The sequence below is a fragment of the Lepisma saccharinum genome, chromosome 6 (genome assembly GCF_977018435.1).
Source record: "Lepisma saccharinum chromosome 6, izLepSacc3.1, whole genome shotgun sequence".
Taxonomy (NCBI): Eukaryota; Metazoa; Arthropoda; class Insecta; order Zygentoma; family Lepismatidae; genus Lepisma; species Lepisma saccharinum.
In genome coordinates this window covers 92,251,089-92,268,957 of record NC_139234.1, presented here as the reverse complement: position 1 = coordinate 92,268,957, position 17,869 = coordinate 92,251,089, and the positions used below count along the sequence as shown (strand labels likewise).

The following is a 17,869-nucleotide window of genomic DNA, read 5'->3' as shown; positions in this document are numbered from 1 at the left end:
AATTCTACGCTGCTACAAAGCGAAGAGCTGAAGATCGAACAGCATCTAAATTGCAAGGAAAAAGCTGACCCTGGGCAGAAAACAATGGATGAATGATTGAATTAAAGAAATAATCAATAATCATTACTAACTTCATAATTCTTCATATAAATACAAACTGGATATTTTGCTTTCGTTCTGGAAAGTCGTTGATGCTTGACTTCTCGGTTTCAAATATTTTTTTTTTCTATTGGCATTGCCCGGGGCCTCCATCACTTAAACCGGACTTTTGTTAATAAAAGAAGGTAGATGGTTTTAACTGTTTATACTTGGATCGGACAAAGAATTGGAGGAGAAAGGTAGGTGGCCGAGGGATGCGCCAGCACTTGCTTCTGTTTCCTGGCGGCTTCACTGGCTGCTGCTCTCAATGATGCACTAGTAAAGTTGTTACTAAAAAAAAGAGACCTGCCTCAGGGCACCCTTCATTTATTGAGTAGCCAGTTGCGCTGTACTTCGTAACCTCAGTTTCCTTGGAATTCTTTTATGCAAGTCGGAGGAAGTATGGAATGATGTGCAGAAATTTATATCCGAATCATCGGAAGAGATACTAGAGCAAAGGAAGAGATCTGATAGAAAAATTGGTATGATGAGGACTACAAAACAATAGTAGAGAGTGGAGAAGAAAAATGAGTTACGGAAAAAGCTTCTGCAAAGAGAAACAAGAGCATTAATGGATGCATACAAAAATGCTAGGATAGAAGCCACTAAACTCTGTAGGAAGAAAAAGAAACAATGGATAGAGGAAAGAGTAAGGAAAGTTAAGGAACATCAGACAGAGGGTAATACGAGATAAATGTACAAGGCTGTTAGAAATCTTAGTACTGGATATCAACCAAGAGTACACATATGTAAAGATAAATATGCGAAGCTGCTTACGGATCAAAGTAAATGCCTGAAAAGATGGGCAGAATATTTTCAGGAGCTCTATAAATCTAATTCCACAGATATTGTGGATGAAGACCAGCCCCAAGTCACAGAATGTGAGTTAGAAAGATCACCATTCGACGAAGTGAAATGCGCAATATTGAAATTAAATAATAAAAAAACAACAACTGGAGAGTACTTGCTCTCAGCAGAGATATTTAAGAATGATGGAGAAGCACTCTGGGGGGAAAGTCCACTAGTTAGTTTGCATGATATGTGACCAAGAGAAAATTCTCAGCAGCTGGAGATATGGAGTAGTCTTTATCATCCGTAAAAAAGGCGATAAAATTAACTGTGATGACTACAGAGGAGTAATCCTGCTACATAATGGATACAAATAATTCTTCAATATTAAAATAACTTTTCAAAATACAACAGCTGGAGTCATGGTGCAGGGTGAAGTCTCATTAACTATTAAAATAAAAACAGGGGTGGGAGAAGAGGATGCGCTGTCCACTTTAATTTTTATCATTGTGCTACATGATATTATCAGCCCACTGCAAAAAGGGGGAGCATATTCTATAAAACAACTCGGATACTTGCCTCATATGCTGATGATAATGTGATAATATCACGGACCCTTGCAGTCCTTAAACGCACTTTCTTAAAGATAGATAGCAAATCTAGAGAAACTGAACTACTAATAAATGAAACCTAAACGATATACATGAAAATGTCCAGATCGCCAAACAGACGAAACCCCTTGGCTCTGAATGTAGGCACATACTGTTTTGAAGGAGTCTCCACTTTCACCTACCTTGCAGCTCTTCTACATAAAAATATAGAAAAGGAAGAGATAGTTAACCATAGGATCCATCCAGGATGGATACAGACAAAATTATATTCATATATAATTATTCAAGTCCAAAAGCCTCTCCAGGAATACAAAATTAAGACTTTAAGGGACACTCATCAGACCGGTTATAGCTTATGGAGCAGAATCCTGGAAACTTACATCCAAAGCTGAAAACAAGGTAATGTTGATTGATTGATTGATTTGTTGTTTTAAGTCCACTTTATGCACAGTAAGGCTAATCGGGACTGGACCTACAGTTTTAAGTGGGATCTGAGTCACTTGTACCTCCACTGGGTTTCGATCCCGGGACCCCTTGATTACAAGGAAACCAATGCTTGATATTAAACCAGAAAACTATGGGGAACAAGGTCGAAAGGAAGACCAAGAGGAAGATGGACAGATGCGGTTGAGGATGATTTGAAAAGGATGAATGTACGGTAAGTAATTGGAAGAATGTAGCTGAAGACAGAACGAGTTGGAGAGAGAGATTATTTGGGACGCCAGAGAACACCAAGGGCTGTAGTGCAAGAGAAGAAGAAGAAGATTAGTCGCCTGGGTGTGAGGTAGGGAGTAAACTTCAAGTTCAATGGAGAGGTTTCATCCGGTACTGAATGGTATATTAATGAATTTAGGAAACTTTATTTAAAACTTGTTCCACACAACCAGTCTCCTTCCTAGTCCACCCATGGAGTGCATAACTAACGCCTGCTCCACACAGGCAGTCTCCTTCCTAGTCCACCCGGGGAGTGCATAACTAACGCCTTCTCCATACATACAGTCTCCTTCCTAGTCCACCCAGGAAGTGCATAACTAACGCCTGCTCCACACAGGCAGTCTCCTTCCTAGTCCACCCAGGAAGTGCATAACTAACGCCTGTTACACACAGGCAGTCTCCTTCCTAGTCCACCCAGGAAGTGCATAACTAACGCCTTTTCCACACAGGCAGTCTCCTTCCTAGTCCACCCAGGAAGTGCATAACTAACGCATGTTCCACACAGGCAGTCTCCTTGCTAGTCCACCCAGGAAGTGCATAACTAACGCTTGTTCCACACAGGCAGTCTCCTTCCTAGTCCACCCAGGGAGTGCATAACTAACGCCTGTTCCACACAGGCAGTCTCCTTCCTAGTCAACCCAGGAAGTGCATAACTAACGTCTGTTCCACACAGGCAGTCTCCTTCCTAGTTCACCCAGGGAGTGCATAACTAATGCCTGTTCCACACAGGCAGTCTCCTTCCTAGTCCACCCAGGAAGTGCATAACTAACGTCTGTTCCACACATTCAGTCTCCTTCCTAGTCCACCCAGGAAGTGCATAACTAACGCCTGTCCACACAGGCAGTTTCCTTCCTAGTCCACCCAGGAAGTGCATAACTAACGCCTGTTCAACACACGCAGGCTCCTTCCTAGTCCACCCAGGAAAATCATAACTAACGCCTGTTCCAGACAGGCAGTCTCCTTCCTAGTTCACCCAAGGAGTGCATAACTAACGCCTATTCCGCACAGGCAGTCTCCTTCCTAGTCTACCCAGGAAGTGCATAACTAACGCCTGTTCCACACACGCAGTCTCCTTCCTAGTCCACCCAGGAAGTGCATAACTAACGCATGTTCCACACAGGCAGTCTCCTTGCTAGTCCACCCAGGAAGTGCATAACTAACGCCTTTTCCACACAGGCAGTCTCCTTCCTAATCCACCCATGGAGTGCATAACTAACGCCTGATCCACACAGGCAGTCTCCTTCCTGGTCCACCCACGGAGTGCATGACGAAGGCCTGTTTCACACAGGTAGTCTCTTTCCTAGTCCACCCAGGAAATGCTTAACTAACGCCTCTTCCAAACAGACAGTCCCGTTTTTAGTTCACTCAGGAAGTGCAAAACTCTCTATTCTGCTAAAGAACGGTAGGTATAAATTGTATATATATATATATATATATATATATAAATATCCACCCCATTTTGGTTACATAATTATCGTATCATAACTAACTAACTCCCTAGCCTTCTTAAACCCGAAGGTTCATGGCTGCAGCAACACAGGCCTTCCATCTTTCCCTATCTTGAGCAAGTTCTATATACTCTTTTCCATCCCTACCGATTTCCCTTAGGTCCATCTCAACGTTGTCCCTCCATCCTCGTCTTGGCCTTCCTACAGGTCTCTTACCATCAGGTTTCCCAACAACAATCCTGTAAACTCCTCTTTCCTCCCCCATTCGTGCCACATGGCCGGCCCACCTAAGTCTTCTGGATTTAATGATTCTAATAATATCTGGACATGAATACAAATTATGTAGTTCTAAATTATGTAACCTTCTCCACTCACCTGTCTCCTCATCCCTTTTAGGTCCAAAGATTTTCCTAAGGATCTTATTTTCAAATACTCTCAATTTATGTTCCTCTTTCAATGTAAGCGACCAAATTTCACATCCATATAATACTACAGGCAAAATTACTGTTTTGTATATTTTAACTTTTAGTTTCTTAGATATTAAACGAGAAGACAAAAGTTTATGAAGAGAGAAGTAACATGCATTTCCTGAATTAAGCCTGCTTTTTATTTCCTCTTTAATATAATTTTCATTTGTTAATATTACTCCTAAGTATTTGAATTTGGAAACTTGTTCAAAGGAGTTGTTATCAATAATTAGATTTTGATTATTACCTAACACTTGGTTTCGGCCTGTAAGCATATATTTAGTTTTCTCTTTGTTAACTTCCAAACCTATCTCTTTAGCAGTTTTGAAAAATATTTTAGCATTATTCTTAATTGTATTTACATCATCCCCCAGTAAATCTACATCATCTGCATATGCTAACAACTGAGTCACACCATTTAATCTTAGTCCTTCTTTAGTTTCTTTTATCTTACTAACAGCATATTCTAAGGCAAAATTAAAGAGCAATGGAGATAATGCATCTCCTTGTTTTAACCCATCATGAATTGTAAATTTATCAGACATATTAATACCCACTCGAATTTTACTTTCTGTTTCACTGGTGCATATTTTTATCATACTAACCATCTTCTTAGGTATTCCAAACTCTACTAATATATTATATAATTTATCTCTTTTGACCGGATCATACGCTTTTTTTTAAATCAATGAATAGCTGATGGACATTTTGATTATATTCCCACTTTTTTTCAAGTGTCTGTCTGATGTGAAAAATTTCATCTGTAGTTGATCTGTTACGTTTAAATCCACATTGATAATCACCTATAATTTCATTAGCATATGGGGTTAGTCTTGTTAAAAGAATGTTAGATAATATTTTATATGTTCTTGAGAGTAGAGAAATTCCACGGTAATTATTGCAGTTCATTTTATCACCTTTTTTAAACACAGGAACAATTATGGATTCTTTCCACTGTTGAGGGATTTCTTCTTTATTCCATATTAAACAAATTAATTTATGAATTTGACATATTAACGAATTCCCACCATATTTAATTAACTCAGCTGGTATTAAATCAATGCCAGGTGCTTTGTTATTCTTTAGCCTTTTAATAGCATCTTTAACTTCAGTCAAATCGCATCATAATAAAGTTAAATTCATTGAATTTTTTTATATAAATGTTCATTAAACGTTACAAATTTTGAAATTTGAGATATTATACATTCCTTCCTTTTATCTTGTTTGTGAGAGAAATAAATTTAAATTTACAAATTGCAGCCACAAGTTAATTACATTCAGATTACAAGCAGGTTAGGCGCTTCCTTACATTCGAGTGGTGATTCGCGAAGAACAATTAAGTTATATACTAACGCTACAATTCTCATTTTCGTATTTATAATAATGCAATAACATAATTAATAAAATATTTTCCGATTTTGTTCACTGTTTCAGAGCGGCATGTACTGGCTGCAACTGGTGGATAAATACGCCGCCAACTGGTCGGTGCTTCTGATCGCCATCTCGGAGTGTATCCTCATCGCGTGGGTGTATGGGGCGGACAGGTTCCTCATGGACATCCAGGAGATGATCGGTGCCCAGTCGCGCAGCTGGATGTTCTTCTGGAGGTGGATGTGGAAGGTGGTCACGCCGATGGCTCTGCTGGTATCTCCCTTACTTATTTCATATCATAATTCCGTAATCTGTGCTATTTATATTATCTTTGTTCACTGCAACATATAACATGAATTAACGAAGCTTCCATTTATCACATTACGAAACAGATAAAAATTTGATAGCTTCCAAACGTGGAAAAGAATGCATTTGTGTAGTCAGGAAATGTACAGCTTTCACGAAGCTTTCTAATGGTTGTTCACATTTTGTTTCACTCCCTCTCGGTCCCTGATTTTCGCTTATAAAATCAAACTATTGGCCATAATGTAATGCAATTTGCTACGGACATACCTTGGTGTATGAATTTTGAATTTGAATTTGAATTTGAATTTAAAATTTTGGGTGCGTCGGCACTAAGACTATTTTGCACCCGTCACATTATACGGGGTCCAGCCCCTTATCGTTACACATAACAACTCTAACGTTGCATAACTAAAATCATAAAATATTAAAATCTTCTGACTTTCGTTGAAAGCTGAGGCTGTAAAGGAGCACTCAGCAAGAATAAGGACAAAACACAGGACAAGACAAACAAATTATACTGGCCATGGGGTCAGTCGCCAGAGCCTTGTTAGTCTGCAGTCCAGGGTGTACTACGTGTAAATGAGGTTGACTATTGGGTGCACTACGTGGTAGGAACACCCCTTACACCCCACCTTGGTGTATGAGAAGCATGATGATGTCATTACAGATGGGACCACGGTCTTTGTAGTCCTTGCGTGGGCAACCGCGTGCGTCGGCGTTTAATGTCATTCGTACAGACGTGTGCTTTCAGTCTGAGTTTTGGTCTTGCTGTTGCGACGTACCTGATAGTGGTTCGTGTTTGTTCGGTTGAAAGTTCGTGCTTACAATCAGTGGTTCGCGATTACAGTAACAAGGCAATACAGTATGAGTCGGTACTTAGTGGAACAACGTGCGTTTATCGTTCGACCTGCTGTTACAACAGCAGGGCCAAAAACTGAGACTGAAAGAACACGTCCGTTCGAATGGCATTTAATGACAGAATCGTCCAGATGCACACACATGCCGACGCAAGGACTAGAGAGATTGTGGCATTATCTCAAATGACGTCACCATGCTTCCATACAGCAAGGTATGTCCATAGCAAATTTCATTACATTATGACCAAATAGTTTGATTTTTATAAGTGAAAATCAGGGGCCGAGAGCGAGTGATCCACCTTGTGTAACTTGTATGGAATATATTTAAAATGGACTGGCACACAGTATAACTACGCGTAGATACTGATTCAGAGTTGTAATGAGAGTCTATTGCATATCAAAAGAGGGGGAATGCGAAGGATCTACAAATAATAAAGAAAAACAATCAGATGAATTAAAGAGGACTGAGAAATCTTTGGTGCCCATCGTAAAACACATTTGTACTAAAGAGGTAAAATAAGCAGTAAGACGATTAAAAAAAATAGATCTATATCTTTACATATTTTTGGGTAATCAAGTATTAAATTGCTAGGTTTTACATGAATCGTTTTAAAAAATAAAAATAAATAATCTGAAATTAATTTCCATTTTCAGTGTGTCACTAATATGACTTCTCTTTCTTTAACTACAAACCAGGTTTTAGTATTACACTTAATTGTTTTACATGCAAAAGAGGCAATTTTTCCAGTAACAATTATTCGATTAGAATTTTCTTTTACTAACTTTACAATGAATTTATATTGTTGCCACACAAGCATATTTGCACATCTTGGTTATATTTGGTAAATTAACGAATAGTGCATTTAGAACACGTTTTAAGTACACTTAAACGTAGAAACCCAAACAAGATGAAGGAGGCCTTCACAGATTCATTTCGTTCTTCTACACACTATTATTGAAAGGAATCCATATTTTGGAACAAGATGTACACCATCCAAAAACAATTCCACCATTCTCATTGACCAAGTGCTCTATATTGGAAAATATAACTTACCTTGTATGTACAAGAAACATTAAAAAGGGTAAACAATTATTACACATTCGAAATGTGGATCTGGTCAAATTCAGGTTGTAAGTACATAAACTCGGGTAACACGTTCAAAAATTTATTGCAAAGAAACTATCAACACATCGAAGTGGCAGAGCACATTAGTGGAAGAGTAAGACCGTATTTTCTTGTGTGTCGCAGGTGTTCCCTGTAGTTCCATTTCTCGCCGCTAGATGGTGGCAAATTTAAGATGGCGATTTCTGGAGCTGAAAAGACTTTTTGTGTGCTACATTTTGATAAAACAAAGAGTGCTACAGGTGTCCAACACAAATTTAAAACAAATACGGGAAAGCAACACCACGCAGGAAGGAAATCTTCTAGTGGCATAGGAAATTTGTTACAACCGGGTGCTTGCGTGCGAAGGAAAGAAGGGATGGGCCAGGCGTGAGTGAAGGTGACATGGAAGTGTTTACGAGGAGCCCTACGAGCAAGCTGGGTTTGCCACCAATGACTGTGTTCAGTGTTTTGTGAAAAAAATATGTGCGAAACTATACCGACTGCAGTTACTGCAAAAGTTATATCTCCAAGGCAAAGATGAGCAGTACCAGTTTTGCTGTGAATTGCAGCAGAGGGAAGACGACTTTGTGAATTTCTTAGTTTTTCAGTGATGAAGCAACATTCGATTGCCTTCCTGCTTGGTACTTCTTTCCCGTATTTGATCCTAAATATCCGCTGGACATCTGTAGCACTCTTTCATCGAAATGTAGCACACAAAAAAAACCTTTCCAGCTCCAGAAAGCACCACCTTGAATATTCCATGGTCTGACGACGAGAAATGGAACTACAGGGAACACCTGCAGTACAAAAAAAACCTACAGCTTTACTCTTTCAACTAATGTACTGTGTCACTTTGAATGTTAATAGTCTTTTTACAATATTTTTTTAAAAATGTTACCAGACTTTATGTACACCCTGTATATCATTCTTTGCAAATAATGTATCATATTTTCTGAAGCACACGTCAGTGCAGAAAACATCCCACATTTGAATAAATACATCATCTGCCTCAAAAGAGCCAGTATAGAAATACTGCACATTCTAAGAAGTGAATAGCTACATTTGATGAAAACCTTGTTATAGTAAGAAAAGGCCATAATCAAAAAAATTGATAATGTTGGAGAGGCATCATATTACTGCAGGTAAATTAAAACATGAAAGAGAAAAATCTTCGTACACAAGAAAGACGTAAGTGTGGAAACATTCCAGATTCCTAAAGGACACAAGATATTTAATTGCAGAAAGAATCCACTATAAAACACGGTTGAACAATTGGCCAGTCACACACCAGTTAACAAAACTCTTACCTTAAAACAATGGATGATGAGGGATAATCTGTCAATTCAAGAAAATTACTAAATAAAGGGGTTTGTTTTTACGAGCAGTTACTTCTCTTGAAAAATTACATTTAACTGCTGGAAACCAGATATTAGATAATTGATTGATTGAATTGAATTGATGTTTCAAGTCCACTTTATGCACCGATTGGCTAATCGGGACTGGATCTACAGTTTAAAGTGGGATCCGAATCACTATGTGCCTCCATCCGGCATCGAACCCGGGATCCCTTGATTACAAGGCGACGACGCTACCACTGTGCCATCAGGGAGGCCTGCCTATATTATATACGAAATAGCTGGCCGTACAGATGGTTCTTGTTCTGAATGTATTAACTCATCTTGAACAAGATTTTTTTCACGTGTTATTTTCCAAAAGAGTTCGCCTTCCATAAGAAATATCAGTGCAGAGAAGTTGCTTGTTACGGCCATCGGATCTTCCTGCTCAGGAAATGTTTCAGTGCGAAAATTTCACATCTTTCTAGGAATAGTTATTCTTTTGCAATAAACATTTCAGTGTCAATGATTTCTCGTTCCGAATATTGACACCTCTTGAACAAGAACTCCTGGAGAATCCATAATTCAAAAGAAAAGTTCCTCTGGAATAAAAAACTAATTTACTACAGAAAAATTGTTCGTTCCGACCATTGGACCTGATTTGCACAAAAAAATATTTCAGTGTTGGATAGTTCCTCCCATATTTAGTAGAAAGTTGTTCATTTTTTACATGAATTACTTCAGCGTAGAAAGTGATCGTTCCAACTATTGCCTTCTCTTTGGCAATGAATATTTCACTCGTTGAAAGCTCATTTCCAAAATACAGTAGTTCCACTTGCCTAATTTTGCTTTTCAAGTAATCTCCTTTTTTACTTCTAAGCGTGCGGTTAACTCCTAGCTTTATTCTATTATAATTGCTTACATTTGTATCATCACAGTTATTTAATCAATTAAGTCTAGATTGGTTTCTCATTTCTATTAGATTATAATATTCATTACGAAACCAATTCTTTGTTTATGGTATCCTATACTTTCTTTAGCTGCTGATTCTATTGCATAACGTACATTCTCCCAATTCACATTCATATTTTCATCAGCATTTAAATCCTGCAAAAAATCTAACTTATTTGACAGTTTAATTTTGTAATCTTTCTTAATCCTTTCGTCAGCAAATTTCCCTGTATTAAATTTTAGAACTTTTAGAATTTGTTGCTTATGATTTACCACAGAGTGTATTTCTCTTAATTTAGCAATTACTAAATAATGGTCAGTGGCACAGCACCTCTATGTAAACGAATGTCAATTATACGTACTAGTATGCCTTTTTATCAATTAGAATATGATTTATCTGATAATGAGTTCTACCATTTGGAGAAGACCAGGTGTATTTGTGGACATCTTTATGCTTAAAAGTGGTATTTTTCACAATTAAATCCTTCGAGGTTGCAAAATTAATTAATTTTATACTACCAGTATCATTACTTAATTTATGAAGACTTTCCTTACCAATAGCGGGTTTAGATGTCTCGTCTTTACTAATCTGTGCATTACAGAATTTTCATATAATACACGGGGAAAATTTATCAAAGACCTGTTCTAACTCTGCATAAAATTCATCTTTAGTGTTATCATGTTTATCCTCCATTGGTGCATGGATATTTATTACAACAATTTTACAACACCGAGATAAGTCTATTATTTACGAAGAAGCCTGTTCCTCGTCATGTACTTGAGGGGATAAATCTTTCATAAGAAATATTCCTGTGCTCAAAAGTTCCTTATTCCGAATATCGACACTTCTTGGACATCAAACCCTAGCAGAATCCCACATTGCAAAGAACAGTTCCTTTGGGATAAGAAATAATTTATTTAGCTCGTTCCGAAAGTTGGATATGCCTCGCCCAAAAAGTACCACAGTGTACAACAGCTCAATATTTTAAAGAATACTTCTCTCTTGGACCAGAATTACTTCAGTATAAAATGTTTTCTAGAGATTGGCTTCTTTTGGGCATGAAGTGCTTCACTTGTTGAAAGCTCATTTTCCAAAATAGTTCTTGTTACAAAATAAATATGTACCGCAAGTGTAGAGAAGTTCCCTCCCTATTCTTCCGACCATAGGAATATCTTGCTCAAGAAATATTTCAGTGCTGGAAAGTGGCATACGCAAATGATTTATTCGTCACTTATAGGCAAGATATTTCAGTGTTCTGACGTTTCTCTTTCCTAATAGTAACTACTACCGGACAGAAAGTATTGCATTAGGTTGTGGCTACCTAACTCCCAACTTAACCATTAACGTTTGTTTACTTGCACGGTGGTTAGATATTTTGGCCACATATAACAATAATATTCATCATTATAATTAATCATAACAATATATAAGGGTTGTTTGATAAATATGTGTACTGGGCCTGTGGTTTCGGTGCGTGTAGAAATATGGAAAAACCGATTGTGTTCATCGATACACTTGTCTATTGCACATGTTACATGCACACTGTCAGTCACGTGCAACGGTGTGCGATTCCGTTCCTGTGTGCAGCCAGCAGAGATTGTTAGCCGCTTAAATGCGGTGCACGGGGACGAAGCTTTGCAGTGTACGGCAGTGTTTAATTGGTGCAAGGAATTCCGAGAAGGTAGAAGAATCACGCACCGTTGCGCATATCTGGAGGAATCCATCCCTGCACAAATTCACGTTTGAGGGTCGAACGTCTACGTGCGAATAAAACAGATGACTGACAATGTTCATGTAACATGCGTAATAGACAAGTGTATCAATAAACATAATCGGATTTTCCATATTTCTACCCAGTCCACTTATTTATCAAACAACACTTATAATTATAAAAAAGTAATCAAACTAAAGGAAGTTCAAAAAATCTTAACTACTTGAGTGATAAGTATTTCAAGTTAAATCCATTAAAAAAAAATTGTTAACCTTAAATAGTTTACTTTGATGTTTATCAGATTGCACCCTCCGACCTGAAGGGCTCTTGCTGTTGCCCAGCGAGTTGTAGATAGATCAATTTCAATAACGTTTTCTAAGATTGCTGTACATTTATTTTAATTAATATGAATGACCTGTAGGAAGGCTAAAACGAAAATGGAGGGATAACGTTGAGATGGACCTAAAGGAAATTGGTAAGGATGGGAAAGATTGGATTCATCTTTCCCAGGATAGGAACAGATTGAAGGCTTGTGTTGCTGCAGCCATAAATCTTCGGGTTTAAGAAGGCTAGAGAGTTAGTTAATATGGATAAATTAACATTATTTACTCAAGACTCCAGTATGCAATTAGGAAGATAAATAGTATAGTTAGTAATCTGGCTACTTAACTGGATTTCATTCCAGACTTGTGTTCAAGACCACTTACTCGTATCGCTGCGAATTTTGGTGTTATGTTGGTGGAGCTATGATCCTATTGGCTGGCCAGAGACGTTGCTTCACTTGGACTCCACGGCTCTTATAAACCTCTCCTTGTATGTTGGTTCTCCCTCTAGGCAATTGTAGCACTAATTATGCCACGAAATTAACACCAGTATTTACATATAGTACTGTTGCTTCCATGAGTACCAATTTGCTTCTTCGACAATGGATTATTATACGAATTCCATGGTAACCTTGCTGCTGAATTTTTAACGTCAAATTAATATATCCTGTTCAAATTCATGCTGGCAGCTACGTGTTGCAAATCTAATAGTAGAGGATATGTGGTTAAAGAGCTGAATTTGTAAGTAGAAGCATGTCATTTTGCATAGAACTGTACCACTCCATTAGAATTGAATTATTATTGATACCCACAAAAATTGTCATTCAAAATTAAATTTTCCAGAATGGAAGATATCATTTTCTTTCAACGACCCGTGGTGGAGTGCTTGGAATAGCGCGGGTTACTCAAGAGTTACGGTTACCGGGTTCAAATCCAAGCCTGGACATGGGTGTTCTTTGTGAGTGTGCCATTATTAATTTCATCACTCATCCTCATCTTCGCGATCAGCCAAAAGAGGTAGAAATGCGACGTAATAAACTACATCAGCCCATCTTTAACGTCTATGATATACATACAGGGCACCATTTTCTCTTTTCTACATTTAGGAATTAGATGAAACGCATTAAAATTCCACAACTTTAAAATTTAATATTTAAGATAACAATTTCTCGAAAAAGTTTATGTGGACCAATATATGTATCAAATGGGCATATTTACTATCACGCTCTTTGTATTCAAGGCCCTGTAATCATTAGAGCCGCCAAAATACAAGCATGACATTCAATGCGTAGCGTAATTATGGTCGTAAACGTGAAACATACATTTTAATAATTTTTATAACAAGCGTCATGGGGTTCAATTATTGTTGAATTCGATGAAGGCAGATAATATATCATAACGTAGTAATTAACGTAATATTTATATTTTGAGAAATTTTTGCCATAAAATATCAACATAATACTTAATATACCTACATTATCAAATCATTAATCTTTATCTGTGTCTTTCGTGGGAACGTTTTGTGCAAGTTTTATTGAAATACAAAGAGTGAGTTGGGTTAGGAAAACTACTCCTCAAAAACACCGGGGAATCACATTCAGGGTGTCCAAAAATTCCACAGTAATTTATTTGGGTGACAGGAGAGACAGACAAAGTTACTTATAAAATAAAGAATCATGTCTGAGGTGCTTCATTTTGGTTCTCGTTGATTGGTTGATTGTGTTGTTGTTTTACATCCACTTTTTGCACATATAGGTTAAAACGGGACTTGACCTACAGTTTAAAGTGTGGTCCGAACCACTGTGCAATGTGCCTCCACAGGGTATCAAACCCGGGATCCCTTGATTACAAGGCGAGGCATTCGTTTACATAGAGCGCACAGACCCTCTGATTAGGGGGGGACAAAAACCTTGATGAAAATTCAATCTGGAACGAAAAACCTCATTATTTATATAAATGCATGTGAGAGTGTTAATAACAATAAAGTTTCTAGAGAACGAAGCGGGATAGTTCAATTACGTAGGAAGTAATACACGCCTCTCCCCCGTAGTTCCTTGGAATTTTCATCGGCTTGTAAATACTTCATTTTCTTTAAGAGTATAATATCGCTTAATAATGGCGATACGGTTCCTCTACACTAAATTCCTAGGCGCAGGTATACAGGGACATGGACGTATGGAAAGGGGGGGGCGTGCGGTTGGGACAAGGACGGAACACCTCCCCCCTGGAAAATGAATATCGACCTAAAAGTACATATTTCATACATATAATTTGTGATTTCAGTCGCAGTAATTTACATTAATTATTATAATGGGGATGCAGGAACGTGATAACTTCAAACTCAGGTGGTGTTTCTTGAGAGAGCAACACTACAATGGGGGGGACAATATGCCTCGCTTACTCCCTGGAAAAAAATTGCGGACGTCCATGAGTAGGGGAGTGCAATTGCTCCCCTTATCCGCCGTGCGCACGCCTATGTTCGTTGAATCGAATCATTAGATCCAAGAGTTTCTAGTAGTGTGTGCACCACTAGCTTGTTCATAGTGAGTCTCCTGCTCGTGATTGGCCACAGATGGAAGCTTTGATTTCAACTACGCAACACGTCGCCATCCTTGCTTTGGGAAATCCAATAAAACAACTTAAGTTTTTGAATTTGAATTAATTTCTTTTAATGCCTCAACACTCTGGTTATTATGCACCCATTTCATAATACTGGGCCCAGCCCCTTACGATAACTAAAATCACTACTTGCCTCTGAGAACTAAAATCATCTCAGTATATTTAAAATCTGAGGCTGTAAAGGGGCGCTCGGTACATATAAGGACAAAACAGAAGACAACGTAGTCCTACAGATCTTATACTGGCCGTAGGTCCAGATGCCAGAGCCTCGTAGGCCTGCAAGAAGCATTTACCAAATTTCATAGAAAGGTAAAATACTTTCCATGTCTTTTAAAGCGAATTTCTGAACAATACACTACATTGATGAGTGTAACAGTGTTGTCCACTAGCATGGCTGTAGGCAGGAAACATTTTCGGGGGGGGGGGGGGGTTCATTTATAATTGTCCCCATGGGTGTTGCCAGAAATTTGAATAATAGAAATAACAACAATAATTGTACAATAATAATTAAAATTTCATAATAAAACAATTTTATTCCATAACAATAATAATAATAAAAAAGTATTATTTTATTTTATATACAGGGTGTCTCAAAAGTAATATCGCAAACTGACATAGGTGAAAGTACACGATAATAGAAGCAAAAAAGTCTCAGTAAACATGGGTCTGCAAACGAGCCGTTTTCGAGATAATCGCGAATGTGCGCTTACAAGCCGTCACTGACTTCATTGTTTGCAAACGTCGTCCTAGTTGATAAAATGTTAATAATGTGTGCGAATGTGTGGGTACAAGCCGTCATTGATTGCATTTTGTAAACCGAAGTGATTTACTCCTTGCGCGGTCAGAGGTTTGCTCTTTGATTACAAAACAGAACATTTCCGAGAGGTGGCGTTGCAATCAAACAGAACAGTAGAACATTTTCGAGAGGTGGTACGGCTTGTACCCATACATTCGCACACATTATTGGCATTTTATCAACTAGGACGACGTTTGCAAACAATGAAGTCAGTGACGGCTTGTAATCACACATACGCGATTATCTCGAAAACGGCTCGTTTGCAGACCCATGTTTACAGAGATTTTTTTGCTTCTATTATCGTGTACTTTCATTTGTGTCAGTTTGCGTTATTACTTATGAGACACCCTGTATATATAATAATTATTATTATATCCTTGAGGGGGCTTTCTCAATTCAGCAGATGAGTGAATATCCAGCACAAGGGTTTTTTTGTTACGTTTTATACAGTGTGTACTGAAATGTACAATTATTATACTTTGTTATTAAATTTTAGATAACTCAAAGAAAAAGCTTTAAAAGTTAGATGGAAATTTTAGTTGTTTGACCTTAAAACTTAATTTTTGGAATTTTGAAAAGTGTGGAACCAGTTATTCTTTTTAAAAACAGCCTGGTGCATGGATTGGAACCTCAATCGCGAACGTAATGCGCTAAGAAACTGGAGATCCTAGGTTTGAAGGTTTGAACTCCTATCATGGGGGATTTTCGACTTTATCGGACAGGGATTTTAAAATTTGGAAAGGGAATTTTGGGACAATCATAAGGGAATTTTCAGTCTATGTTCCTTGTGACGCAGGAACAACGCTGGAAAGAGGACAGCACAAGTGAAAATGGAGGGGTCGCGGTTATTCTCGGTCGATTCCGAGAATAAATCCTTTTTCACTCAAGATTCAGATTTCCAAATGTATGAAAATCTTAGCTCGATCTTTTCAACATTGTCTCCTTGTATTTTTGTGATGCTTCGAAAAAAATATTGAAAATGAGTTACAGATTTTGGTTTCTGAACTTCCATTAATCCAACATGTCAGAAGTTTCGGGGGAGGGGGTTGAACCCTAGAAACCCCCTCTAAATACAGCCATGTCCAATAGGTGCAAGATTCATCCACAGGCAATTTTCACCTTCAGGACAGGAGGTACTACAAACAAAAACATTAAAAAGTATAAAATGGACAAAATTCCATACATAAAGAATAGAATAAACTGATTCAATAATAAGTGCAAACATAGTTATTTTGAGCGGGGATAATTAACGGCTGTAAAAAATGTCTGCTTCGTATTTATTGGGTGAGGTAGGACCAACAGATAAGCAGATGAGGCCGTAGCAGACAGTCGTTAAGAGAAAAGGGATGAGACAGATCTCTGATAAATGACAAAATACAAATATTCTGTCTCTTTATATGTTAGTGACTATTTTGTACTTGAGAAAATTATTTGAATCAAAACTACTTTACTATGTGACTTATTCAGATGCGAAGTGAATATATACATGATTATTTACAGAGAGTTATAGGCGGTTGTGTATGTATATCGACACGAGACTCAAGAGCGGACAGGAATCTCTGGAGCAAGGCCACGCATAACGGTAGAATAGGGTAGAAAGCGGGTGGGTGGCGTGAAGTAGTACGCGCTGCTATAAAGTCTGGTAACTGCAGCCTCGTTCTCCTCTTCCACACATCTCGTTCCCTCGCAGTTGTCCATTGGTATGGCCCTCTTGAGTCTCTACTTGCGCAGAGACTTGCTTTCGCTCCCTAGCTCCAGACATTCCCGGGAGAGAGTACAGGATTCTAGACGAGACCAAGAACATGATACACTATATCACACACGAGAAGCCCCTTTCGTCTCCTCTCCATATCATCCCTAGTCACGTGATGAACCGAAGGGCCGAGTTCGCGAAATATGATGTGTGAGAACTCTCACTGTTTTAGTGCTAATAAATAGGGTGACCATAATATTTTGACTCCAAAACGGGACATCCCAACCCAAGGAGGTCAGTTTCCCCAAACAATAAATGAAATATGATCTCTCGTCAGAAGGTATTAATTATTTTAATCTCGGTATGACTTGCATCGTGTTTCTGGTTCCTTCTGATCAACTTTTGGTGTTAGTCCTACGCTGAAGTTTAGGAATGCCAGAAGTATGTGTATATATATATACATATATATCAGAAGAACCAATCTTCTTGAGAACAACTTTATTTTTCACAACCATTAGTGAAACTCCTCAATATTTGACACGCAATGCGAGATTTGTCTTTTGATTTGTGTCAAGATGCAGAAGTTAAATTCTAGTTGCAGGTCCGTATTGAATCTATCTTTCTTGGCCATGCTT

At 38.1% G+C, this 17,869-nt stretch overlaps 1 protein-coding gene across 1 annotated transcript in view; it reads left to right on the top strand.

The window, feature by feature from the left end:
- The window catches only part of GlyT (Glycine transporter), a 135,996-nt gene that overhangs the window by 84,397 nt on the left and 33,730 nt on the right, over positions 1-17,869 (top strand). The window contains exon 10 of the mRNA XM_083124458.1: positions 5,602-5,811. Coding sequence (XP_082980584.1) covers positions 5,602-5,811 — 210 coding nt within the window. The remainder of the gene's footprint in view (positions 1-5,601; positions 5,812-17,869) is intronic.